Below are 27652 nucleotides of genomic sequence, written 5' to 3'. Positions count from 1 at the left end.
GTTCCTCTTGTTAGAAGTGGAAAGGTGAGCCTCATGTGTAAGCATGCAAATCAACCTTTTTTTTAAAGTCAACATCACTTTCACTAACTTAAACTGAACTAAAATTGATTAATGGGTAGAAAGGTCAACTGAGGTCTTGTCCTCTACACTTTTAGTCAGTGGGGAGAACTTAAGAGTTCTATTGGCATTCGGTTCTCCTTTTGCAAAACAACATCAGCCAAAGTGAGAAGGAAATGAAATGAAATAATTCAGCCAAGCCAGAATGCTAAAGCAATTTGAACTTTTCTAACAGGTTCTGCATAGCAAGACAAAAAGATCACCTGCCTTAGCTGGTGAAAAGAAAGCAGAGTGGTAGCTGACAGCAAATAGCACAATGAAAAAGAACTAACTCTGGACCAATTCCCCCCTTCTGTTTCATTCAAAATGATATTCTGCATGGATGGGTTTAACTCTGAAAAAAGGGAAAAACAAACGAGAACGATGCGTGCAGTGATTCCGAACAGCAGAAGAATTTGAGAGTGAAAGTGGTTTTCCAAATTAATATAGAGCGTACAAAATGAAATCAAGTGGTGGGAGAATTGTCCTTACTGGCAGTATGGTGGTCACAGGAGCCCAAATGCATATGTGTGTATAAAGTTACCCCCTGTATACAAGGAGCACCACATGCAAGAGGTCTTCCCAGTTCACTTTAGTGACAGATTCAGCTATGCATACTGATCTCCAGTGTGCCTTTGGCTGTGTGGCTACCAGTAAAGTAAAAGGAAAGCCCAATTGGGAAGGAGATCAGTGTGCCTACTGGGAGGCCCATAACAGTTATTGACTGAGTGTGTGATGCCAGATGTTTCCATTATCTGCGGAGATACAAAATGAATTGTGATATTGTGCAAAACATGAGTCCTCAGAGTTATGGGAACTACCATATATACCCAATTTCATCATCCTTATCGTCATCTTCATCTTCATCATCCTCGTTGGTTGCTCTTACATGTATCTTCTGTTTGTCCTTTTTTGCTTCTTCATGTGCTTCTTCCAGGTCATCCAACAATAACACTGATCCACCACTACCAAAATCCCCTGAGGTTTCTTGCTCTTCTTCTGCAAAAGGGAAGAAATCACAACTATAATTTAAGCCCAGTTGTCTGCCTTGGCACGTTAACTGTTTCATCCATTAAGTTATACTCATTCTTCTTGTCAGTTTTATTTTTAGACATTTCCCCCCACTATGGACCATATCACAACGGGAACTCAAAAGAACATAACAGTCCTGGCAGAACCTCTCCTCCCTCCCCCCAAAAAACCCCATGTGTTTTGAGGAAGAAGCAACAACTGAAGACAGAACCTTACATTTCTAAATAGTTGGTTCAAATCCATTCCAGGTCAATGGTGACTAAAAGACATCACCATCTGATGAGTATTCGAAGGTATCTGAAATTAGTTGGTGGTCTCAGTAAATTGCAAGCGTCAAAACACCTCCCCACAAGCACCATGTTGGTTGTGACTGGACATCTCAAGAAATAATGTAATATAAATGGAATGAGAAATATTCCAATTGTGATCCTATCTACCAAGTCAAATAAGAAGATAGGGTAAGAAATGTGATGTGGTTCTGCATTAAAATAATTATGTGGTTGGTTTAACACTTTGGTTGTTGGCTGTATGATGTATACAGATTTGGGTTTCAAACAGTGTGTGCCTTGAGAGCTGAGTGGATGTTCCCCCCAAAGATCAATAGTAGCAGACAGACTTTCCTAACAGTCAGCTTGTCTATAATCCTGGTAGGTTTCACTTTTCTTAATTGAAAGTGTGCCTTAATAAAGAATCCAGAAGTCTCTGCAACACAGAATGTTCCCATTGCAAATATGCAGGATGCAAAGAATGTTATTACAAATGCATAATATACTTTGCAGCTAGAAGGAACAGAAAAGGGTCCTAGAAGTCTAAACTCCACCGCTTATCTTTACTCATCATACAATTAAATAAATTCCAAGTCTACTACAGGACCACAATTGAGCCCAGAATTTATGCTGTTAATTTATGCCCCATTTTGAGACTTTTATTGCCACATTTGTTCAGTGAATCACTACAGTTGTTAAATTAGTAACACGGTTGTTAAATGAATCTGGTTTCCCAATCGACTTTACTTCTCATAAGGTTGCAAAAGGTGATCACGTGCCCTCGGGACAGTGCAACCATCGTAAATGTGAGTCAGTTGCTAAGCATCCATATGTAAATCACATGACCATGGGGATGCTGCAATAGTCATAAGTATGAAAAATGGTTATAAGTCACTTTTTTCAGTCCCATTGTAACTTCAAATGGTCACTGAGTGAACTGTTCTAAATCAAAGACTACCTGTACTTCTAATGCTTTGATTTTAAAGAAGAATTTCCAAACTCACACTTTCCAATTATAGAGAATCAACGCCTCTGAATAAGACTGCCTTACAAAAGCTTCAGGATTTCATTTCTCAAAAGCCAAAATGTTCCTCTTCAAACCTATTTCCTCGCTGAAAGGACTGAACTGAATATGGAGTTGTGGAAAACTGCACTTGGCCTGCATTGTCTCTGCTCCTAGCAGTCTGTCATGTCAATGTAGTAGGCCATTGTTATGACTTCTGGTTTTGCACTGTGGTGTAATGGGATGCAGGAAGGCAGAGCTCTGCCTTCTGCACCTGATTTTGCCCTGCTGGGAGCACTAAAAAGGGCCTAAAGTTGCCCCGAAGAGGCAATGAACAGGAGGGGTGCCTTGTTGATCACGGAGAGATGGCGGTCTTTCTGATCATTCCAAGGAAAGCCCTCCAAACTGGCAGGGGAAGGACTGGCTACATTCCTGTACCCGGCCATTAGCTGCTGACAACCAAAGAAGAAAAAGCACCATTTAAAACATCGTAAATAGCATGTTTGGAACTGGGTGAGAATATTGATCCTTTCTTTACTATTTTACAACTGAATTTCCTGGGAAAGACTCCCAAGAAGCTAAAAACCTCTGAATGTGAACGGAAGTGGCGATTTAATTTTATGGGGGACAGAAACATACAATACTGAAGTGCAAGTAACATAAAGCTACAGTTTGATAAATTTGAGAACTGAGATAACTGTTAAGAGCCTTGGTGGAGCAGGGGGCTAATGCCTCCTTAAGTAACACCAGCTGCCTGCAATTAGTGCAGGTTCGCATCCCACCAGGCTCAAGGTTGACTCAGCCTTCCATCCTTCCGAGGTAGGTAAAATGAGGACCCAGATTGTTGGGGGCAATTAAGCTGACTTTGTAAAAATGCCACTTGGGGTGTGTGTGAAAGCCCTAATAAGCAGGCATATACATAGAATGAAGGCTACTGCTAAGCTTGTAAGCCGCCCTGAGTCTTCGGAGAAGGGCGGGATATAAATGGAATTAAAATAAATAAAAAATAAAAATTTTCTCTTTGAAAAAAAGGGAAAAATATTGAGATGAAATATAAGAAATCAATCCTTTGTCTTAAGAGTAGAAAATGGGCTTTGAATGACATCTAGTGGTGGATTTGTGTACAGCACTATAATTTGCTTCCTGGCTGCTTGGCGACTCCTAGCTTGAGAGAACAGTTGGCAATAAAAGAAAATATTTTGTCATACTTATCACCCTGACCTTCTTGGACAATAAAGCTTAGACTTTTAATATCAAGAGCTAGTGGGAGAGAAAGAAAAAATTGACCTTGGACTACGCTTGGCTGGCAGAGACTTTTGAGCTGTTTTCAGGGAGACTGAACATTTTGAACACTTTGAACATTGTGGATTACAACCTTGCCTGACTGACAATTTTTGGGTACTTGAGACAAAGGATCACTATAAAATATTGCTTTCAGGACTGGACTCTATTGGATTATAAAGGCTACATATAAAGATCAGAATACTAGAGGAAATTCTGATCTACTCTTACGGAGACTGGTGATACTACAGGATCTCCAGGAATGATGCCTCAAGAAAAAACAAACACCTTTCAGAAGGAAATATACTCTATGCTACAACTAATTCACCAAACAATTGTTGCATACAAAGAGGACATAAAAAGAAATCATAATGAGACTAAAAACAATTTAGATAATATAAATGAGTAAATCTCCAAATTAAATTTACAACTAGAAAGTTCCCAGATAATGACCACAAAGTATGAACAAATCAAAAGATGACACAGAGAAAATGGGTTTAGAGATGGAAGAGATAAAAGAAGGGAAATATAAACGACCGTATAAAAAGAAAATACTGCAAGACTTAGCCATAACAATGAAAATGCAAAAGACTCTTTATCCCTTAGGTCTGCAAAATACATCTGATGGCAAGGAAAGCCACTGTTATTTTGAGGAGTTTAGTAACATATTTTGATTTCTTCTTCATATTAAGAAAAAATCTAGTTTAGAGCTCATTGTGCACAAAGCTGCTTGTTTTTAAATCTTGCTTGCTGAAAAGAAGGAAAAAGGGAGAGAATCCTCACCTAGACTCTTGGTTCTCATTCCAGAGTCATGTGCCAGCAGTCTCATGACCATAGCAGAGCTATGAAGATATGATGCCAAGTTTTGATAAAATCCAATTGGCTATTGTTTGTTGGGAGCTTCTGCACAAAACCTAGCCTGGATAATGTGGCATCTGGCTGCCCTTGGGGTATCTCTGCTATTGTTATAAAGGAGCTCCAGCAGTTTATAAGAGATTTGAGTATTATCCTGTTTGGTAAGTATACTTTTTATATTACACTGTTAAATCTGTCTGCTTGAGTTAATAATAAAGCTTGAAATCCTTTCATTTACTGAAGTGCTTATTGCCTCTGGGTAGAAAAGAACCAATTGTCTGGGCAACTGATCACCGTCCTGACACTTGACAAAGAAGAATTCCTTTTGGTGTTGTTTGCATCGCAGTTGACAGAGAACGGTTGAGGCACAGCAGTGAAGAAGACATGGCCAGCAGTGGTGGGCAGTGGGACTAGATTCTGCTCAAGGTCCAGAAAGCTTTTGCTGGGGCTGGCTGGTTTGAGATGTTTACATTTGCAACATGCGCCTAAGAATATGCGTGGTTGCAGAATTAGTATCAACTGTTCATTTTAAACGTCTGTGGCAACAATGCTTATGCAATGCTTCAGTTGCAATTCCAAAAATGTGCTACACCAGGAAAAGATGTGGCTTCTTCAAAGCATCTTTCCTGAATGATTTCTGAAGCATTACCTAATCCTAAAGCAACTCTGATAAGTTCCTTATTTGTATGTGGTTCCCCACCCCCGCCCCAGGTATGGAGAACATTGTATTATTTTAAACCTAAAAACAAACACCCACAATAATCACTCCATCAGAATATTTTACATAAGTATAAAACCACTGTTGTCTTTTAAGCTGATAGGAAAAGCAGACTGGATACTTTTACCAATCTAATATTGTTTTCCATGCTTAGAAAGAAATGTTTTTTGCATGAGCACATTTGTTTAATAAATACAAAAATGTGAAGATAGTTGTCCTGATGATTAATATATTTCTTCTATATCATGTTGTACTTTCCTAGCCAGTATTACAGAATTAATTCCTATTTTTTGCAGAAAGTTACTCACCACAGCTTACTGTCCCTTGCTTCCTAGAGCCAGCAATCTCATTTCCATACTTATCCACACACCAACATTGGCCAGTACTTCCATGACACTGAGTTGCTTTGTAATAGCCTTCTTCACTGCAGCGGGGGATGAAGGCACCTGGAGGCAGCAAATAGAGACTAGGTCAGTAATAAGCCTGAGCCTGGCATTGATTTTCCAGATTGTCCTTTTGGACTCTACATAGCTAGGTCAAAATTATCATGCCTCCTATTTATTCCTGAATCAATACCTCTTAGATACTTTGATACAAGGCACATATTCAGTCTGAATGGAGGCTGAAACTTACCTGGGATTATTTTACTTTATGAAGGAGCAAAGTTTGCCACCTTAAATACCCAGCCCAATTATTGGCAGTTCTCTCCCAATACTTGTCTAAGAACAGTGCATCGGATACTGTGCTATGTAGTGCTGACTAGTTACTCCAAAGCAATCACTAAAATGAACCTACACACACACACACACACACACACACACACACACACACACACACACCATATATTCCATTTCATCATTAAACACAGCACAAATCAATGCACTCTTTTTCAACCATAGGTGTATGCATTGCATGCTAGCTTGAAAAAAATCAGAAAATTATTAAGTCTTTAGAACTATTGTTGGAAATATGCACAAGAATGTTTAGGATGTACAAGTTTTGTCTTAGTGGAAGGGTCTACCACACTAGACTCATCACAGTAAATTTTCCCAGAATGGCACAGTATATGGATAATCCTTCATCCTTACACACTCCTATTTCATTCTCCAGCCTCTCCACTGAAGGTTAGCTTCCCGAGAATTGTGTTTGTGGTGCCTGGAAAAATTCTGGCTTTAGTATCTCTCCATTTGACTATTAGATCTTTATATAGTACCAAATCCACTCACCTCATGGATGGAATAGTATTCACACTGAATTTAGAAAACAATTTACTACAAGATTATTGTTGCCTTATACTTTTTGACTCAATCTGATTTAAACTCGATTCTTTCTTGACGTATCCTGCTTCTCTAATCTGAAACATGTGGATGCTGGGTTTGTCAGGAACCTTGCTCATAGTGGCACGTTGAGTGATGAATAAAGTAGTATAATGTAGTATTTTTAGTGCTTGACATAGTCTAAGTCCTAGACTGATTTTTACCAGAATTCCTCTTAAATCTTGTGAATATCTTGGGATGGCTGCTTTGGTATATTTCCATTTCCCCTGGAGGTCTTGAAACCACCTTTTAGTGTCTTTCATGTTTCTTAGTATCATTAGAAATACTTGATCTTAAATATGGTTGAGTAGTTGGGCCATGAACTGTTTCAGTTTCATCAGTGTTTTGACTTCCTTAGCTGTATTGGCTACTATCTGTTTACATCAGATATAAGCAATGGTGGGATTCAGCCAGTTCACACCATTTCGGCAGAACCAGTAGTTAATTTTTTGTTGCCCAGGCCCAGAATGGACTTCTGGAAGTGGCATCCACACAGAGAACCGGTTGTTCACATATTTGAATCCCACCACTGGGTATATGTCATGTCCATTCTATGGATGAAGGCCTTAAAGGAATCAGACATCTTTCACTATAGAGCCTTGAAATTCCTTCTAGGACTTTCAGGCATCAATTCTTGCAGGGATTTCACCTTTTTTTTAAAAATAGTGCATAGTTATCCATTTAATCTGAAGCCATTTCACAGGCCTTAACAAAGGGTTCAGTTAACTTAATACATACATAAACTGACTTCCCTCCACGCTGGCCAGTCTTTTCTCAAGTGTCAAGTTTAATGGTTAGGATCCTCTTTTTCTGTATTCTGTATTTTTCCACAGGAGTGTCTAGAAGTGTGGATTGGTTGCAGTAGTAATAATCCATTTTTAGCCATTTATTTTTACTTGAGAAACCTTTTATTCCAACACTGCTGTCTTTAATCTTTCCACTTGCTCCATTTCCAATGTTTAATGTTTTCCCTCCCTCTGGGATGACATTTTTCTTAATTACAATTTCTTAATTTAACTCAAGTGGGTCAATAGGTACCATCACAGTGCTCAGTTCATTGTGTCCACTCATGCAGTTGAGCTATCTGCCCTGTTTTCAGGCATGAGACTCTTGGAATCTGGAACTTCAAGATGTTTTTAATAGCTGGGCCAAGATATCATCTCACTTCTCCATAGTATATGAGAGAGCTCTGTCCCTTAACACTAATCTAGCTATCCTGTCAAGCCTGGAAACTCAAAATAAAAATAACCTTTGTGTTATTTTTTTGTCACTTTATGTCTCTGCTGGAAAAAAAACTGTGAAAAAGAAAATATTTTTCCTCCATCTACCTGGCACAATTAGATTCCTTCCTGTGTGACAGGCACAAAACAATCATGACCCCACCCAAAATCTGGAAAAACATACGGAGCGGGGAGAGAAAAGAATTATATGAGGTTGGTTCTTAGTGTCCTTTTTTTTTTAACCTACTATAGTAGTAGGATGGAAGAACTGTTCCCAGAGGTCCTTTGGGGCTACACATTCTAGCTCCCTTTCCTGCCTTGAGGTAGCACTTGCTGGTTCTTGCTGTCTCCGCCTAAGTATCAGGAAACACCTCACATGCACCCTCCCCCTAACTCTGGGGCATGCCTGAAACTAGGCCCCCATTCCTCCTGTCTAGTAGTATGGAGAAACCTAACTAGTGAAATTCAGCCCTCCTTTCCTTGCTACTTTGTGGAAGATAGACCAAATTCACAAAATACAGGGAGAATAAAAATATTAATAAAAGGGGGAGGAGTGTATAGCTGAGTCCTTTTTAGCTTTAAAGCATCCAGTGGGTAAAATATTCAGTGGCAAAGGAGATGAAAATAGTGCTATTTTAATGACAGACAGCATCTGAAAAGAACCTCTGAGAGAAAAAATTTCCAAGATAATACAAGGCTCTGCGCAAATTACATGATACTACAATATAGAAGCAACTCTGACAGAAAAAGCTGCTCATTTGTATAAAGCACACAAGGAATGAGACAATAAATGAGTCCCAAACACCCACAGTTAAATTAACAGTAATCTAAGTCAATATTTCTATTTTAGCATTTTTAAAAAATCTATAATTTTTTTTCCCTGAAACAGGTTTTCCCCTGTTTCTTCCTAGAATCCCCTCCTGAACTGTCAGGTCTGGGAGATGCCCTGATCTTTCCCCCCAAATTCTGTCACTGTATCTAAAAGATAATGTGTCTTCTAAAAGGAGACATTAATCTGACTCCGTATGTGATCCAGGACATGTCAGTGAAGATACATGTTCTATGTCTTGAGATGGTTGAAGGTGAATTGAAACTCAGGTACATCTTATGGGAAAGGAGTTTACTACATGAGCCTTTCTGTAAAAGGAAAGAATTTTCTAGGCATGCTTTCATTTTATAACAGTGTTGCCTAAAGTGGTCAATAATGACCCTCCAAGGGTTGATAGGACTATCCCAGGGGCCGATAAGTGGCTGAGCGTCAAAAGGGGATCTGTAAATGTATGATAGTCAGTAGGAGAATGATAAATGATGGAATGATGGAAGATCAATTGGCATCAATTAATCTGAGCTACACCTGTCCCTAGTCCTGAAGTTGAGGTGGCTGGCAGTGAGATAGTATTCCCCAGGGTTGGATGGTCACCAAGGCCTTGAATTGTCTCTGTTGTAGTTGTTATTGTTCATAGTAAAAATTAAAGTAGTATTCATTAAATTATTTTTATACACTATACTGAATATTGCATATTATATTATGTTCAATATAACGAAATGTGATCAAGGGGTTGGATAAGCTGAATAGTTTGGTAATGCTTTGTTTATAATAAACCCCCTGGTACAAGCTGGTTTTGTGTATAACTGGATCCATAATGCTGGAACCCACCCAGAGTTGTTCACGATGAGATGGATGCCAAACAAACAAACGACAAACAAACAAATAACTGCAGCTGCCCACTTAATCGGTCCTGCGTTAAGAAAATTGGCTTACTTCTGTTATCAGCTTCAGCAGATTCAGCATTAATGTACATCAAGGCTCCCTACAACCCCTGTTACTTTTGCCTGGAGGATCAGACAGATTCATTCCTCATGGGTGCCTCTGTAATAATTTCTATTCTCTGCTTCACTTTCAAGGAAAGAGAAGCAGCTTTTATTATGTCCAATGATACTGGGTGGTGACGGTATAGGAACCCTCACTCTTTTGTCAGATAGATGCTCCTTGATTTACTGGTAGTAATAATGAAAAAGGAGCTTCTTTCACCAGTTCTATACATGGAGCGTGTCTGCAAAGTGTGCGTATATGTCAAAAGGGCTATTTTCACTCCATTTCCCATGGAAGGAAAAAAAATGAAGAAAATGTATTATTTGAAATGCCATGCCATTACTTGCCTAAGAGACAGAGAAATGAGAAATCGCTCTAATATTTCATACATTATAAATAAATGCATTTTCTATCTCAGCTATTGCCGATATTAAAGTGACTGTCCAATTTTTAAAAGTTACAAACATAGTTTATAAATAGCTATGCATTAATCTTCCTATATCTGATCTGAGTCCAGCTTAGATAATAATACCAAGCTAACTTTTAGAGGCTCTTTAAAAAAAATGCTAAGCAGGGTTGGATCTAAATAGTGTGGATGGATCTAAATAGTGTGGATGGGAGACTACCAGGAAAAGCCAAAGCTTTGTAGGCTAGAATGGCAAATTGAAAAATCATCCTAGAAGAAGCGAATGAAAAACCTGTCATGATAGCATGAAAATGACACGGATGTTTCAAATTAGTCACCAGGAGTCACAATTAACTTAAGAGTCCTTACCTTTTTCTCTTGCCTTATTTTAAGCAGTTGTAGTAAAAATAATATATATATTTTCCTTTCCAAACACATTAAAGAAATCTTGATTTCATGAAGCAAACCAGTAGCATTAGTGTTAGCTGAGTATATGAGATTATGAAATTAAAGTCCAGGACCCAATAGATATGGAATGTTTAACTCCTTTGTACTCAGAGCTCTCCTGCTAATCCTCATTTATTATCCTAAACCAGGTGGATGTTCTGTTTTTTTTATTGGGAGGGTAGGGGAGCAGGAAACAAATCATGTCTTTTAGTAGGTAGGGGGAAATTACATTTATCAGTCATATTGTGATTCCATGCTCTTAAAAGAAAAGGAAAAAAAAATCCCACTTTTTGTGGCAATGGCCACAGGAGTAAAGTTTGGGTTATTATTTTACTCAGAACACATGATGCTAATTAAATTATAGTTTGCTTCCAAAGGCATGCAAAGTTATTCTGGCCACTAATTCTGCCTCAGTGGGTTCGAGTGTTTTTAATGGCAAACTTTATCTCTAGGTAATCTCACTGTGCAAAGTTGCAGTTTTAGAATCGATGGAGTGGATTTTCTTTCCATGGTCCTGATTTGGTTCTCACAGGAAACTGTGAGGACTAGAGGGATGGAGCCCCTTGGCTCTTTACATATACAGGGAATACCTGTGCAGAAAGGATTATCATGTGGACACGTTGTATGTAACATGGCATGCTTTGCATTGCAAATTCCTCCACAATGAACTTAGGCTGTGGATTTCCAAGGTCCTGATAAGCCATAACATTATTTTTTTATTTTTATTTATTTTAATCCCATTTATATCCCGCCCTTCTCCGAAGACTCAGGGCGGCTTACAATTTAAGCACAAAACAATGTGCTTAGCAATAGTCTAATAAACATTAGACCATCCCTAGGTGCCATCTGCTGGAAACCTTGTCTTCAATAAAAAATATTCTAGGCAAAGGTTCCACTGTCTAAAGTTATGATCAAGTCCCTGATAAGATGTGCTACCAGATGTTTTCGTCTGTATTGCCTGACTGAGAAGATGCCAAAAGCTCCCACAATTTAAACCTCAATGTAGACCCAAAGTCCTGAAGACTGTTACCGAATTCCCAATTCCAAGGGAATCCATCTGTCACCATTCTTGGGATTTGTGTCTTGTTGAAGGGATATGGATTGGTATTTCTTTCTCTGTTTTTTTTATATTTATTCCATAAATATCCTCTGGCATTTCCCCCGTTTCCAGTTTATTGCCTTTTGAATCCTAAAGAATTTATTGGATTCCAGTTAGCCAGCAGATGTCAACAACTATGCTTCACAGATACAAATGGAGAAGGGCATTAGTAGGAAGATACCGAAAGAAAAAATGTGCAAAAGGGAAGTGCAACCTGGTGGCTCAGTGGTTAAGTGGAATATTGCAGGCAAACTCTGCCCACAGCCTGGGGTTCAATCCTGATGGGGCTCAAAGTTGACTCAACCTTTCATCTTTCTGAGGTCGGTAAAATGAGGACCCAGATTGTTGAGGGCAATATGCTGACTTTTATAAACTTCTCAGAAAGTGCTGTAAAACAGTATGGAGCAGTATATAAGTCTAAGTCCTATTCCTACTGCTAATCTAAACCTAGCTAGAAATGATAGCACACATTTTAAAGGAGTTTCACTCATCTTGATAAGTTCTGTTGATTCATTGTTTTTCCAATCTCCAAAAGTCCTAATAGAGTTTTATTGAGGGACCACTTATCTCCCAAGGTTTCTGCCTAGCCATCCCAGTGAGCCAACCAAGTCCCTTCAATTAAACATTGTCACCTGCTGATATGACTCTATTGTGCTGCCTGTCCTTTGGAATGAGGTCCCCCTGAGATCAGATGATTCCCCCTCTGATGATATTCTGGAGCAGACATGTCAAACTCGTGACATCATGTGATGTCACACAACGTATCGGGACAGTTTTGCCATTGCCGGCAATGGGGTGGATGTGGCTTCTGGATGATGCATCCGGCCCGCAAGCTGGCAGTTTGAAACCCCTGCTCTGGAAGAACTTGAAGAGATGGCTGTTGTATCTTGTGTTATATGGCTGCATTTTGCATGTGTTTATCTAAGTTGTTTGGTTGTTCATCATTTACTGATTATTGCCTTTTTAAAAAAATCTTATTTTGTCATAGTGTGAGTTGTCCAAATTCAGTTTGGAGTTGTGTGGTGCCAAAATCAAATAAATAAATAAGCAAGGCCAAAGCTTTAAAAGGTTGCATTAGACCCCTTCCAACTCTGTTGTTCTGCTTCAGCTGTTCCAGTTAAATAGAGTGGGTTAATCAAGGGGGCTGAGTGTGATCCCAAAATGATTAAGAAATTATTTCAATCACTCATAAACACAGCATCTCTTTTCTACTCAATAAATAAGGCAAGCATATTATCTTTCTGGTATATATCTTTAAAGCTACCTAGTTTATTAAAAAAAACAACTGCCTTAAGAGCAGTATTAAAAAGGTGATTCCTTGAAGTAAATAAGTCCCTTTCCCCCCCTCAAATTCAAAGTGAGCCTGAAAAAAGGTACAGCTACTTCAAGGAATCACCTTTTTAATACTGCTCTTAAGGCAGTTTTTTTTTAATAAACTAGGTAGCTTTAAAGATATATACCAGAAAGATAATATGCTTGTGCAAGATCCAAAGCATTTCTTCTCAATTATTTACAAAGTGGCCACAGTCCTATTAACCATGCAATCCTATTTAAAAATATACTGGCTTAAATAGGGTTTGGTCCCAAGATAGCATGCTAAATAATCAATGAGATTAATCAATACGCTGAAACAAGGCAACAAAGGAAGGAAGGATTTCATGCCATTTTCATCTGAAACAATTAGATTCAAATGATTTCCCTAACATATTACATTATTTTAATCATGGATGATTAAATACAGAAGATAATGCAATGGCTGATTTTAAATCTTCATTTTTCGCATTAATATTAGTATCCTGCAATTTAACAGATGGATTCTTCAGCCCCCCCAAAATGTTCCGTCCATTAATGTCTTGATATTTCTATGATTATAATATTGTTAAAAAGTACAATTTAGACTTTAAGGAAGCAAAAGAATTAATAAGTACCATTTATGCATGTTGACTCAGAAAGGTCAGTTGAATTTCGTAGGCCTTATTTTAAGGCTAGTATGATTGTGAATGGAGCTTTAGTTCTCTTCTTGTGCTTCGGATTTCTAAACTAATGAGGAGAAAATATATCTAACTATAACCAATGTAAATTCAATTTAATGGCCCTGATTTGAAATTTTGGCAAGAAGGCAATGTCCTTTTGCTATAAAGATGCCATGTCAGGTATCACATATATTACTCTTCTTTTCTGTTTGTGATTTTATAAAGGGGGGGGGGAAGCCAAGGACCATTGCTATTTCAATAGGAACCGATTACATCGTATATTAGATTTGGGTCCCATCAATTAAAGAATGCCATCCTGTGGAACCTTGGACCTGTGCCTTTTCTGACACAGACCTGCCCTCTAGAACACCTTGCCGTCCATGTGATGGACCATAGTAATGCAGAAGGTTTCCAGGAAGGAGTGAGTGAGACAAAAGGCAGCACAGTACCAAGCTGGATTGGGGGAAGAGGAAGAGATTTAGGATAGCTGCCCTTTGGAATCTCCAGGATATATCATTTGGGATGGCATCTTATGGGCTTAGTCTGGCAGGATCCTGTCTATATGGTGTCAGGAAATAAAGAACTGAACTTTGGCTAGATTTCTTTACATTGTTCTTGGGCTACATCTGATGTTGAGATCGGATTGGCTCCAACCCTGCTTGCCTTCTGAAAAGTTTGGAAAACCTGGTTGTTTGCCCAGGCGTGTGAATTACGTAGTTAGTTAAACCCAAGTGGGTCGATGTTACATTTTTTATTCTGCCTGATATTTTCCTTTTGAATTATAGATGTAGCATTGTAGGTTTTATCTAGCTTGCTTGCTGCTCAGATGAGAAAGACGGTCATATAAAAATAAACCAATACATTTGTAATGTTCTAATAATAATAATAATTTATTAAACAAGTAATGGATTGAGGGAGTGGCAAATCACTAAACTTACCCAGCAAGTTCTTCCCTTTGCCCATCTTTTGAATTCTGTTCATCTCATTCTGGCATGGGAGACCTAAAACATAATTCATGAGAATGAGTTTCCAGATGGTGAGGGACAGACCCTCTAATGATTAGCTTCACAACTGACAGGCAGTGTAGTCGATTGCTCACCTGGGAACAAATGAACTACATATGCTTGTACAGTACAGCAGAACAAATGCATGGTATTAGCTTTACTAATTAAAAAAAGGCACAACCTGCTATGCTTAAAAATAGTGTTTGGGGGCCATTTTATTGTTAAACACTTTTTTCTCTCTCTCTTCATCAGCCTGATATAAACAGGATGCTAATTTACCATTGGCTTGTCAATTAATTTCCACATTTTAAGCAATTGCCTAAGCTATAAACTAATAGCAGCTGAAACAGTTCTGAAGTTTTAACTGCAGCTGATGACCAGGATCTATATTTCTCAGGGTATTTACGGAGCATCCTGCTGCTTAATCAATGGAACAAAGTCCTCATGTGATAGAACATGGTGTATTTTGTAGTAGCTGAGTAGCAAACCATGCATGATTTACATGTTTGGTTCTACAATGGAGAAAGGCAGACATTTTTGTGTGGATATATCAGATATATTGTTCCTGAGCCTTTCTTCCCTACCTGTAAGCTGAATGCCTATGAAGACTGAAGTTTTGCTAAATTGTTTGCAAAAATCTGTATGGGATATTGCAAATGGGAATAGTTCCCCATTTCTCTCAGAAGCAGCCCTAAAGCATCTGTTATTCCTGCTTAGACTATTACTGAAACAGATGGGATGGAGAAGCTGTCATGTTGATATAGAGCTGCTTCTGAGGACGTGGAAACAGATTCACAGCCTTTGCAGAATACTCTACAGATTTCTAATACCATGTAACATTTTGAGTGGATGTCTTTTGCTTATGTAATAATAGTTTTGTTTATGCTTATCCAGAAATGTAATGTAGCAAGAAAAATATGGAGAGAGTAAAGAATAGTAATTTGGAAAAATGTGGATGAAAATAGAATATTTTGTTCAAAATGAAATATTAGGATTCAAAACATATAAAACATATTAACAGAGAGGAGAATTGCATGAAAAAGACTGATACATCGTGAAATGAAGAAAAGAAATATACAAAAGAATATATTAAATTTGATAAATTTATCCTTGAATATATTAGAGACTGTCTGGCTGGTGTCTTTCTGAAGCCACCATTCAATCGTCCTTTGTTCTCTTTAAATGAAGAATGTAAATGAAACAGCCAAAAGGAAAAAAGCAAAACACTTCCATATCTGAAATTATGTTTTTGGATAGGAAAAACAGGTCCAAACCAGAAATTATTGCACTCACTGGAAAATAATCCTAAATTACTAAATTACACAAAACCTTTCTTCCGTCTGGGAAAAAGCTGTTCCCTGATCTCAAGCAGGCTCAGCATATCAATAAATGTTTTTGTTCTCCGTCTCAAGGGAAACAGGTGGTAATAAATAGATATAGGTCTTGGAAAAATCAGGTGTCTTCTATTAATCCATTTTACGTTGGAGGAGCAGACAATGTTATAGGGCAAGTTAATGAAAGTATACTGGTTATGGGACTAATTGCTATGTCAAAGGGGTGGGAGGGGGGAGGAACTAAAGGAATGTTTATGCTGCATCCCACTTATGGTTTCTTCGAATTGGGCCAAGCTATAAATACTGACTTTAATGCAAAATTCCAAAAGGAACCTCCGCTGAAAACTGAAAATAAGAACTAGGAACCTACAGGCCAATGACTGATACTTCTGTGCAGAAAATGGTTGGTTTTGTTGCTAATTCATTCCTTCTTTCAGCAACTCAAATGACAGCTATATGCCTGAATGTATCCAAATGAACAACACAGCAATGGAATAGATTACATCTTATGTAGCAAGATATGGGAAAATTCTCTGCTGACTTGTAAAACATTGTAAGGTGGTGAAGTCAAATCACAAGACAAAAGCTATAGAACTATGGGTGCATCATGAGGGCAGATACATCTATGGAAAAGAAAATAATATTCAACAAAGGAATGGAAGATCAAGAAAAGGCTGATAGAACATGAGGTAGAAAGCAGAAAAGCATCTACTAGGATTATCTAATGTGGTGAAAGACAGAACAGCTTGAAGAGTTTTAACCCATAAAGTCCCTAGAGTTGGTTTGAGTTTATTAAGGCATAACAATAAATATTGTAAAAATAAATAAAAACAAAACTAAAGAAATGAGAGGACTCTGTACTTTGTAGTTCACATGGGAAGGACATAACATTGCTTCCTGTACTGTTCAGCAACTCAGCTACTATTCACTAGACTCAAATATTGGATATTCAGATTTTGGCATCCTTAGGCACTTAACATGTGAACATTGCTTTCTAGATGAATAGATACATGGGGCATCAAATCATTTGTGCATGAATACGAACATCAATACCATTCTTAAAGATGTTCATTAACTCCAGAATTTGCTTGTTCCTCCCATTAAATACCACATCAGCTGTATTGTGGACATATGGTTATAAATACCATACAAAGCATCATGAATTCATTTCCTCTTAATTTTATTGGAAGGCAAATATAGCATACTGAATTGTAATCCATTTTATCTGTGGTTGAATTTGGTCAATTACCTCCAGGCTTCTGAAAGCAGTAACACCACTCATTGTTGGAAAGCTTTCCATCTTTGAAGGAGTCACAGGAGTTGAAGAGAGGCTTAATGCATGGTTCATACTTATCAAGGTAAATAGCATTGATCTCAGAGTGATCAAGGAGAAGGTCATAGTTCATATCCAGTTTGTTGAACATCCAGCCCAATGAATCCTTACAGATAGGTAATATGCTAGTATCGAATCCTGTAGAGGAAGGAACAAACAATTCCAGCTGAGAAGAAAACACAGATAGATTAAGAAAGTTTTTTTAAAAATCTCATGCTAATTCATTGTATTCTTATGTTTTGCAAATAATGGTGGTAAAATTGGATTTCACATTTTCTTTTCTTTCCTGAATTGCTAGAAAATAGAACATGATCTTAGTTCAGAACTAAATGAAAATCAAATGCATAGGTTGAAGCTATGGTAGATATAATCTTCAGAGTCTGCATCATAGCATCATGATTGTTTCATAAAGTTGCACATGGCCCACAGTTAAATAAAGACTTTTTCAATCAGCATTCAGTTTAACAGTTCATCAAAAGGAACACTCTTCAATAAATAAAGTGATTTTATTATTTAAGGTATGCTGGTTTTCAATAAACCATATATTCCTACAGTGGTTCAAATAAATCATTAAATTGTAGTGCCGAATACTGCTGCAATTGGCATTTATAATTGAAACAGGAGCCATACACATCCTCCTCCCCTCACAATTTTAACAGAAGCAGCACTAATACCTACAAAGTATCTAGAAGTTGACAGCAAGAGCTACCATTAAGGATACCTTAGTTTTCTACATTACATTTATTAATAGCCATAATGTCACATTCCTTAGAAACATTTGATCTCTGAAAGCATTTGCTTTGGAAGCAACAAAACAGGATTCTACCAGCCAGTGAACAGTTTTCTCCTTTTTTTAAAGGAAAGATAAGTGGCATGCATATATTTTGAGGCAGAATCATTTTAAAACCTCAGGTGTACATTGATGAGTATTAACTGTAATAAAATGAGCCTGCATTTCTAGGAAAAGTATGCAATTACATTTTGTCTCTTTCAAACTTCTTAAGATCTCAGGTTACAACCTCCAAAAATGACAAGTTCCCCATATTCCTTTCAAGATCCAGTTTGCTAAAATTTCACTTTCTCTTGTATCTCTTTACTTCATTCAGGGTTACTGATAAGAATGACACACAATTTATCAAACTATTTTCCCTGATATTTACTTATCTAGGTAGATAAGACTTTTTTGAAAACATGGTAACCAGGTAGTAGATCACTTCTCAGAGAGTCCCATCCACAGATCCAAGCTGTTATTTTCTTATAATATATAAAGAGTTGCATTTCCATTTGTAAATATTATGTACAATATCAGAATTTTCTGTATGATGTTTTAGTGGTAAAGGTCATTCTTATCACCTGGACTGAAGTGACATGAAAACTAGAAAAACACTATAATGTACTTGCTATTATAAATGTTAATTTTTAGAAACAAAAAGGCATCTTGCTAGAAGAATTAGTGGCAAACCCAGATGGGGATCATCAGTGACACTGAAGAATCATCAAAAGAAGCTTTGGTAATACAGACACTAATGCTATTTTATAACAGGCTGCACTTAACAGATAAGGTAGAGATATGATGGATGAGGTCTGAGCAACAGTTCCAGGATCTTGCTTTTTTGGCAGTATGTGACGTGGCTGAGCAAAAATATATCAAATAGTGCAAAGTCTTGTTCACATTTAGGTAAATGAACTTCAGTAACTTTGGAGAAATAAAGGTATGACTCACTATTGAAAACACACACACACACACACACACACACACAGTGTCATGTGATCAAAATTCAGATGCTTAACAACTGACTCATATCGTCTGTGTTTCCTGAAAATAAGACTGGGTCTTTTTTTTGCCTCTAAAAGAGGCACCAGGTCTTATTTTTGGGGTAGGCCTTACCTCACCTCTGGCACTGACAGCCCCACCCAGCTGGTCCACTTCTCCTGGGGCTGAAGTTCTGCAGCTGCATTCAGGCCTGCATTTTGCAGTCAGGCCTTTCCAGAAGGCCTAAGCAGTTGAGTACTGAGCTATGGATTCAATCCATAGCTTGGTGCTCGGCTGCTGAGGTCTTGCAGAACTGAGCTACGGATTGAAACATAGCTCAGTTCTTGGCTGCACAGGGCTTCCAAAAAGCCCTGTGACTGAGAAATGCAGGCCTGGCTGCAAAAGAGGCCTCAGAATAAGAAGTGGGTCGGCAAGGAGAAGCCTAGCTGCAAAGTAAGTGGGTGCGGGGTGGGTGGGGCAGCTCCATATACCCACCCCTACCCTCGCTTGATTTTTAGGTGTGTGCCTTGCCACAAAACTAGGGCTTATTTTTGGGGTGGGGCTTTTATTAGGCTCATCCCCAAAAATCAAGGTAGGGCTTATTTTTGGTGTAGGCCTTATTTTTGGTGAAACACAGTATGACGGTTGCAGTGTCCTGAGGTCATGTGATCACCTTTTGCAACCTTCTGATAAGCAAAATCAATGGGGAAGCCAGATTCATTTAACAACCATGTTACTAACTTAACAACTGCAGTAATTCATTTAACAACTGTGGCAAGAAAGGTTGTAAAATGGAGCAAAACTCACTTAATAAATATCTCACTTAGCAACAGAAATTTTGGGCTCAATTGTGGTCATAAGTCAAGGACTACTTGTATAGGCATATGAGAGAATCATCCTAGAATTTATCTGTAGAACTTTATATCCACTGATGTCAGCTGAAACATAGTATTTCCAAATGGGCCTAATTTCAAGACATCTAAACTGAAATGGCTAAAAATGTGCAAAGTAATTTCTATAACTAACATTTTAAACTTCAATAATAATACTCCATTAATTTATGTTTTTTTAATTTATATAAAATGAATATGTTCACATTTGCTTTCTCTGCCATAGGAGATGTTCTGCATATTAAAAACAAGATTATTACATATTCCAGATCCATCTTCCCATCTTTCTTTATAAGAATTCCACAGTATACAAATTGATGCCATTTCCATTTGCTGCTCATTTCTTCCCATAAATACACACTAAATTAGAGGATTAATGCACTAATAAAATCTCTATGATTGCTATTAAATTAATCAGCCTGTTTATTGGTTAATAAAATAGATGGCTACTATAAAATAATTTTCAATTCAGAATTCTGTACACAGTTTATTGGTTTTATTTCTAACATGCAACAGATTTAATATAACCATTGTATGCTGTTTTGGCTGGGCTGTGAGAAAATCTAGGGAAATAGAATAAGGATTCTGTAACAGCACATCCCTCAAATGCAGCAAATTTCATATTCTATTTCAGTGTTTCTTAACCTAAGCAACTTTAAGATTCCTTTCCTTTCAATTCCTAGAATTTTAGCTGACTGGTCTAATCCATTGGAATATGTATCAGCAAATCAAACCATTAAAAATATAGTTACTATTGATATCTCCTTTATGTTGAAGTGGGTTATTGCCTTTAATCCAATTAGAACAGAATTTCCTTATTCCAGCATGGAGTCATTAAGAAATTTCACTTAGCTACTTCTCTAGGAGAGAGAGTACATTCCATGTGAATAAAGCCAGAGTCCCTTCACCATTGTCACATTGTTGTAACATGCATTTTGATGCATAGAGTGGAAATACTGAAGTGAAAATGGGCATCATACAGGTAAGTGCTCGACTTAGGACCACAATTGAGCCCAACATTTCTGTTGCTAAGCGAGACAGTAAATGAATTTTGCCCCAGTTTATGATCTTTTTTGCCACCATTGTTAAATGAATCACTGCACTTGTTAAATTAGTAACATGGTTGTTAAGTGAATCTGGCTTCCCAGAAAGTCACAAAAGGTGATCACATGACCGTGAGATACTGCAACTATCATAAATATGATGTTGTAACAATCATGTGAAAAATGATCATAATTTTTTTCTGCTGTAACTTCGAATAGTCACTAGACAAACTGTTGTAAGTTAAGAACTACCTGTAATTCTGTTATGATACACTGCAAAGATCGGGGAGAAACACAGATGTTGACTGTATTTTTGGAAATGCTAGTTTTAATACAATGTTCATTATGTATAATTATAATAAGTTGTTATGCCTCCCAGAAAATTTACTTTACTTTGATTTATAGGCATTTTGAAAAGAATTAAGAAAAAAAAATAGCTGGATAAATGCACATTGCTGTTGAAAATGTTAATGCTAGGAAATGTTTCCAGGACTATAATGTACTGAGATACTTAAAATTGCAAGTGCATTAAAGTGGATTTTAATGCCAACATTAGGCAATTTCCTGTACTTTTTTAAATCATCAAGAACAAAAATGGTACGTATATTTTCTTGTTTCTTTCTAAACAACCTGAATTTTAAGTACGCAATGCATTCTGCCTAAGATACATATTTATCTGAATGTAAGCAATAGTAGGATTGTTAGCTTGGAAATGTGTTAGATAACTGATAATTTAACGCACTTAATGTAAATTCTATATACCGTAGGAGAGGATTCTAAACATTATTTACTTACCTGTGATAATGAGAAATACTGCCTAAAACTTTCAGGCTTTGAGAAACTACCTCAATTGCTAGACACTGCTTCCTATTTCAGGAACTAGGATTAATATACAGAGCACTGTTTGCACTAAGAATGTTTCAAGGTAATTTTAGATGACTAAAGCCAACGAGAATTCTGCCTCATTTTATACATCTTATAATAGCGTGTGACTTTTTCATTCTATCTTTGGCTGCAGTGTTCAACTGTTATGTTAAACTACATACTGTATGTTATGCAAAAAGAGTAAAAGATGTGTTATTAGTCTGTGGGATTAAGAAGTACCATCTTAGCGTGCCTGGCTGAGGAATTCTGGGAGTTGAAGTCCATAAGTCATAAAAGGGCCAATTTTGAAGACTCCTGGTTAAAAACATAGCTTTTACTTTTTTTTGCATAACATACAGCACGTAGTTTAACAGAACAGTGGAACACTCCAGCCAAAGATAGAATGAAACTGTCACTCGTTAGAGTTGTCGGATTTGTGGAAAGTTGAAGCCAGGAAAAAATACTTATAGTAAATACTTTTTAAAAAATACTCTGAAACTTTACAATCACTTTCTTACTTTGGGGTACAGTACTGTAATTTGACAGGCTCATAAGCTCATAATGTATGGTGCAAAAATTGTAATCTGTGTATTTCATCAAAACTACTTGGACAAGTGGTACAAGTTAGTAAAACTTCAATTATTGACAGAGATTATGGAAATAAACCAATAAAATGAAATGGAACATAATGTACAGAATTCTGAACTTCTAGTTTTTGTTTTCTTTTTACATAAAAAAAAGGATTATTTTGGATCCTTTGCCTTGTTTTATTGTTCTAAATGTCAAGCTCAGCTTATAGAGAGGAACAGAAGAGCCCTTTCTAGCCCAAACTTTTAAGACTTGCTGTATTCTTTTGAGCAAGCACAGTAGGTAGTTCCTGGTTTCTAATTTAGAAATAAATAAATGCTGCCTGCTCTGCTGCCTTTCCAGTTCTTTGACTCCTAGTTAAGGTAGCAGAGGACAGGAAAAGATCCCTCTACCCATACAAAACTGCCCTAATAGAGCACTAAAACAAGGAAGCAATTGACAGCATCCTGAAAGCAGAAATGCATTTTTTTCTGGCAAGCATCACTTACCAGGAATTATAGGACTAATAAGATTTACTATGATCCTCTGTAGAAAATCACCCTGTTACATAGCATCAGTCCTTTTCTTGAAGAAAGAATTATGTAACCAAAATTATTTTTTCATTTTTTTCAGTTCTCAGGAAAAATGAAACAAAATAATAAAAAAAGTATTTGGGGAGGCCAGGGTTTCTTAAGTACAAACCTATTGCTAATAATTCCTGTTTTGACATCATTGATTCAGATTATAATGAATTTAAGCAAGCATGATTTGATGATGAGTGTCAAAAAATTGCCCAGATGTACAGTGCTAGGCAATATAAAAGTTATACCAGGAGACGCTGAGACAAAATTCCATGCAATGCCAGTATGGCTCAGTCTAGGAATTATAAGAAAAAGAGAGAGAATAAAATTGTGGCTAGAACACAAAATTAATTTATTGATTTATTAATATCCCGCCTTTATTATTTTCATAATACCTAACACTCCTTCTTCTTCCTATTTTTCTGACAGCAACAACCTGTGAGATGAGCTGGGCTGAGAAAGAGTGACTGGGCCAAGGTCACCCCAGTTGGTTTTTATGCCTGAAGTGGGACTAGAATTCACAGTCTTCTGGTTTCTAGCCTGGTATCTAAATCATGATATACTGGCTATCTTCTCCTCCATCCCCACAGGAGAAATAAGGGAACTTCTTCTGATGAGGAAGGCAAGCAGGGTTAGATATTCTGATTGGAATAGAGTGGTAAATTGGCCTCAAAGTTAAAGGGCTTTCTGGGGTGAGGGGTCTGTTTACCGAATCCATGCAACATGTCTTGTCTAATTAGAATATACCTGGGAATAGGCACAGGTCTCTCTTAGGGAGAGTATATAAATGGGGCAGATATATTAAGCAATAGAAGAAGTAGTTGGGCATTGTTGGTGTTTTATATGTGCTGTGGGGATTGGAGGTGATATATGAATCTAGGAACAGTTAGACAGAAATCTGCAACTGAGGACCTTTCAGGAGCAAGCAGAGATCTATCTCCAGAACAGTCAGGCTGATGGAAAAGACCACTGGGACTTAATAGTGCAAAAGGTTTAGGAAAGAGTTATTTTTCCTTCTTTTCTGCCTCCTCTCCAGGCTAAAACAAGCCCAAGAAACACCAAAGCTGCTTAAAAGAATGAGCATATCAAAGTTGAAATGCATATTGTAGCTTTCCCTGTGTGAATTAGGGAAAGAATAAAGAATCAATTAAGCTGTAAAATTTGTACAGAAATGTATGCATTGGTTATTAAATTACATCTACTGAATACTTAAGAGAGAAACACAAATTATTTACTTGAAAAGGAACAATAAACCTTACTGCATTTGTTTGCATCTGGAAGGATATTTTTTCTTTTCTGAGCCTCCATCAAATACTCAAAAGGGTTTTTTTTTGAATCAGCTCATCATAAATGAGTTGTACCCAGTGCTTTTTTTGTAAAAGAAAAAGGTGCCGGAACTCATACATGTCATACAACCCGCCTTGCCTACCCTACAATGTTCCATCCAAAAAAGGTGCCGGAACTCCGTTCTGAGCGTTCTATGAGAAAAAAGCCCTGGTTGTACCATTATCTGGAATGAGGTCCGCCCCAAGGTCTTTCACTCACTAATGAAGGCCATTCAAGGACAATAAGATAATTCTGGAGAAAATCATTTTAGAGGAGACAAATTTAGTACAGAATAGGATCTGCTAAAGCATTCACAAGGAGCAGATATTAATTCTCATACAATATTTTCTAGTCCTATAACTTATGGAGACAAAAGTGGGTGGAGAAACACCTGATTTCTAATTCTGTAGAGAACAATTAGCACATTGAACTGCAGGCAATGAAGCTCAGTGTATTCATTACAACCTTCACCACGGGATAAAATCACTAGATGGGAACAACAGGGAGGGAACAAATTAAAAATAAAATGGTAATACACTGATGGATAAAATAGAACAGAAGACTTTGACTGGAATTTTAAACTCTGGACATATGTCTCAGAAAACAGAACAAAGCTGAAGAAAGCAAATATTAGTAAATATACTACAGTAACAGCAAAACAGAGAAAAAAAGGAATCTGAACTGATCTCACAACTAAATCTAGGAATAGTAGATTAAGACATGATTTTGATTCTGCCAAGTAGTTGTCAGACTGTGCTACTTCTCTTTGGGTGTCCAAAAATTGACTTATATTCTTTTGGCTGCAAAGAAAGAAAGGAGCTTTGTCGGTAACAGATGAAGACTAGTACTTAAATCTTTGTCAATATTCCCATTTCAAGTTGGAAGATTTTTAATTTTTGACTGTTTTTAAAATTTACATTCATAGCAACATTTTACTACCTCATGTGATGCACTGAAAGAAGTTTTAACTCATCATTTCCCACTATCCTTAGGTCACTTTATAACTCTAATCCTCAATGTGGTACCTATGGTGCTTCCTTCTATGTCTCATTTTGTTAAAAAAGAAAAAAAAGTTATTATCATTACTCTGTTGCTTTGCATGTACACTGAGAATTTCTACACTGGAGACAAATTCTTGTGTGTTTAATCACGCTTGGCCAAATAAAAGTATTCAATTAAATTCAGTTCAGTTCAGTTTAACTCAACTCAACTCAACTCAACTCAACTTAATTCAAATTCTTTTTATTTAAAGGAAACAAAATATTGATCTCCAAGTACATTTTTATTTCCAGTAATGTTTCCAGATATCACATGAGCCCCACAGAGATTTGTAGAAAATAGAACTGATGGGTGACTGCAGTATTTTGCTTAGTTATGTGACACATCTATCCAGAAAAATACAAACGTGACATGGATGGTGGTGGAAAGAGAAAGCACTCTAGGAAATTAGAAGATTTGGGAGAAAAAGTACAAGAGTTGTGTGGAATGGTCTGCTGAGTAAAAGGCTTGATATAGCTGTATGAATGTTTGAATTTAAAGAATAATTACAAATGCAATTCTTTTCATCTGAATGATTACAGGTGTCCAAATGCATAGCAACATCTTATGGTACACATATAGGTTCTACATTGGGTCACTGATTCAAGGGAGAAGCCAACTTTTCTCCAATGCCCATCATTCCACAAAAAGAAACATTTTAAAAAAAAAATTATTCTGCCTTTTTTCCCATTTGTACATGTAATTTGCTCACAGAGATGCATGCTTCATAATATATATATGTTTTAAAAGATACTTTGCTAAGGTTATGTTTTCAAATGAGAATGTGTCAGGAACACATAGATTTTTGTGATTTTTTTTTAACATTCCGACTGAAAAATTGACAAGTTTGACAAAGACTATCATGAGTAGCTAAGGAAAGAAGGGAAGCGAAAGGCAAGGGAGAAAAAGAAAGATACGCCCAATTGAATGCAGAATTACAGAGAATAGTTAGAAGAGATAAGAATGCCTTCTTAAATGAAATAGAAGAAAACAATAGAATAGGGAGGACCAGAGATCTTTTCAAGAAAATTGGAGAGATGAAGGGAACGTTTAATGCAAAAATGGGCATGATAAAGGACCAAAATGGCAGGGACCTAACAGAGGCAGAAGAGATTAAGAAGAGATGGCAAAATTACACAGAAGAACTATACAAGAATGAGCTTAATGTCCCTGATAACCACAATGAGGTGGTCACTGACCTCGAGCCAGACATCCTTGAATGTGAAGTGAAGTGGGCCTTAGAAAAGCTGAGCAACAACAAAGCTAGTGGAGGTAACAGTATTCCAGCTGAGCTATTCAAAATCTTAAAAGATGATGCACTAAAAGTGCTACACACAATTTGCCAGCAAATTTGAAAAACTCAACAGTGGCCACAGGATTGGAAAAGATCAGTTTACATTCCAATTCCAAAGAAAGGCAGTGCCAAAGAATGTTCAAACTATCGCACCATTGCACTCATTTCTCATGCTAGTAAAGTTATGCTTAAAATCCTACAAGCTAGACTCCAGCAGTATGTGGATCGAGAACTACCAGAAGTACAGGAAGGATTTCGAAGAGGCAGAGGAACTAGAGATCAAATTGCCAACATATGCTGGATCATGGAGAAAGCTAGAGTTCCAGAAAAACATCTACTTCTGCTTCATTGACTATGCTAAAGCCTTTGATTGTGTGGATCATAACAAACTGTGGCAAGTTCTTAAAGAGATGGGCGTACCAGACCATCTTATTTGTCTCTTGAGAAACCTATATGTGGGCCAAGAAGCAACAGTGAGAACTGGACACGGAACCACTGATTGGTTCAAAATTGGGAAAGGAGTCTGGCAAAGCTGTATACTGTCGCCCTGCCTATTTAACTTATATGCAGAGCACATCATGAGAAAGGCAGGGCTAGATGAATCAAAAGTTGGAATTAAGATTGCCGGAAGAAATATCAACAACCTAAGATATGCAGATGATACCACTCTAATGGCAGAAAGTGAAGAAGAACTAAAGAGCCTCTTGTTGCGGGTGAAGAAGGAGAGTGCAAAACTTGCCTTGAAACTTAACATTAAGAAAACCAAGATCATGGCATCCGGCCTTCTCAATTCCTGGCAAATAGATGGGGAAGAAATGGAGGTAGTGGCAGATTTTATTTTCCTGGGCTCCAAGATCACTGCAAATGGGGACTGTAGCCAAGAAATTAAAAGACGCTTGCTCCTGGGGAGGAAAGCCATGGCAAATCTAGACAGCATACTAAAAAGCAGAGATATCGCCCTGTCAGCAAAAGTGCGTATAGTCAAGGCTATGGTCTTCCCAGTTGCAATGTATGGCAGTGAAAGTTGGACCATAAAAAAGGCTGAGCGCCAAAGAATTGAGGCCTTTGAACTGTGTTGCTGGAGAAGACTCCTGCAAGTC

General features: G+C 37.4%; 1 protein-coding gene across 2 annotated transcripts in view; it reads right to left on the bottom strand.

Moving 5' to 3' along the window:
• Positions 1-913: 913 nt before the first annotated feature.
• Positions 914-27652, bottom strand: part of SPOCK1 (SPARC (osteonectin), cwcv and kazal like domains proteoglycan 1) — a gene marked incomplete at its 3' end in the record, with an annotated part of 528644 nt that continues 501905 nt past the window's right edge. For both annotated transcript variants that reach the window (XM_081316772.1, XM_081316771.1), the window contains 4 exons: positions 17113-17334; positions 14464-14526; positions 5560-5697; positions 914-1095 (listed from right to left, as the gene is read on the bottom strand). In XM_081316772.1, the coding sequence (XP_081172898.1) occupies positions 914-1095; positions 5560-5697; positions 14464-14526; positions 17113-17334 (605 nt within the window). The remainder of the gene's footprint in view (positions 1096-5559; positions 5698-14463; positions 14527-17112; positions 17335-27652) is intronic.

Source organism: Vipera berus, assembly GCF_964194415.1.
Source record: "Vipera berus genome assembly, chromosome: 2".
In the NCBI taxonomy this organism is placed as follows: Eukaryota; Metazoa; Chordata; class Lepidosauria; order Squamata; family Viperidae; genus Vipera; species Vipera berus.
Note: the sequence above shows the minus strand (reverse complement) of the source record. Positions and strands in the feature narration are given on the sequence as shown.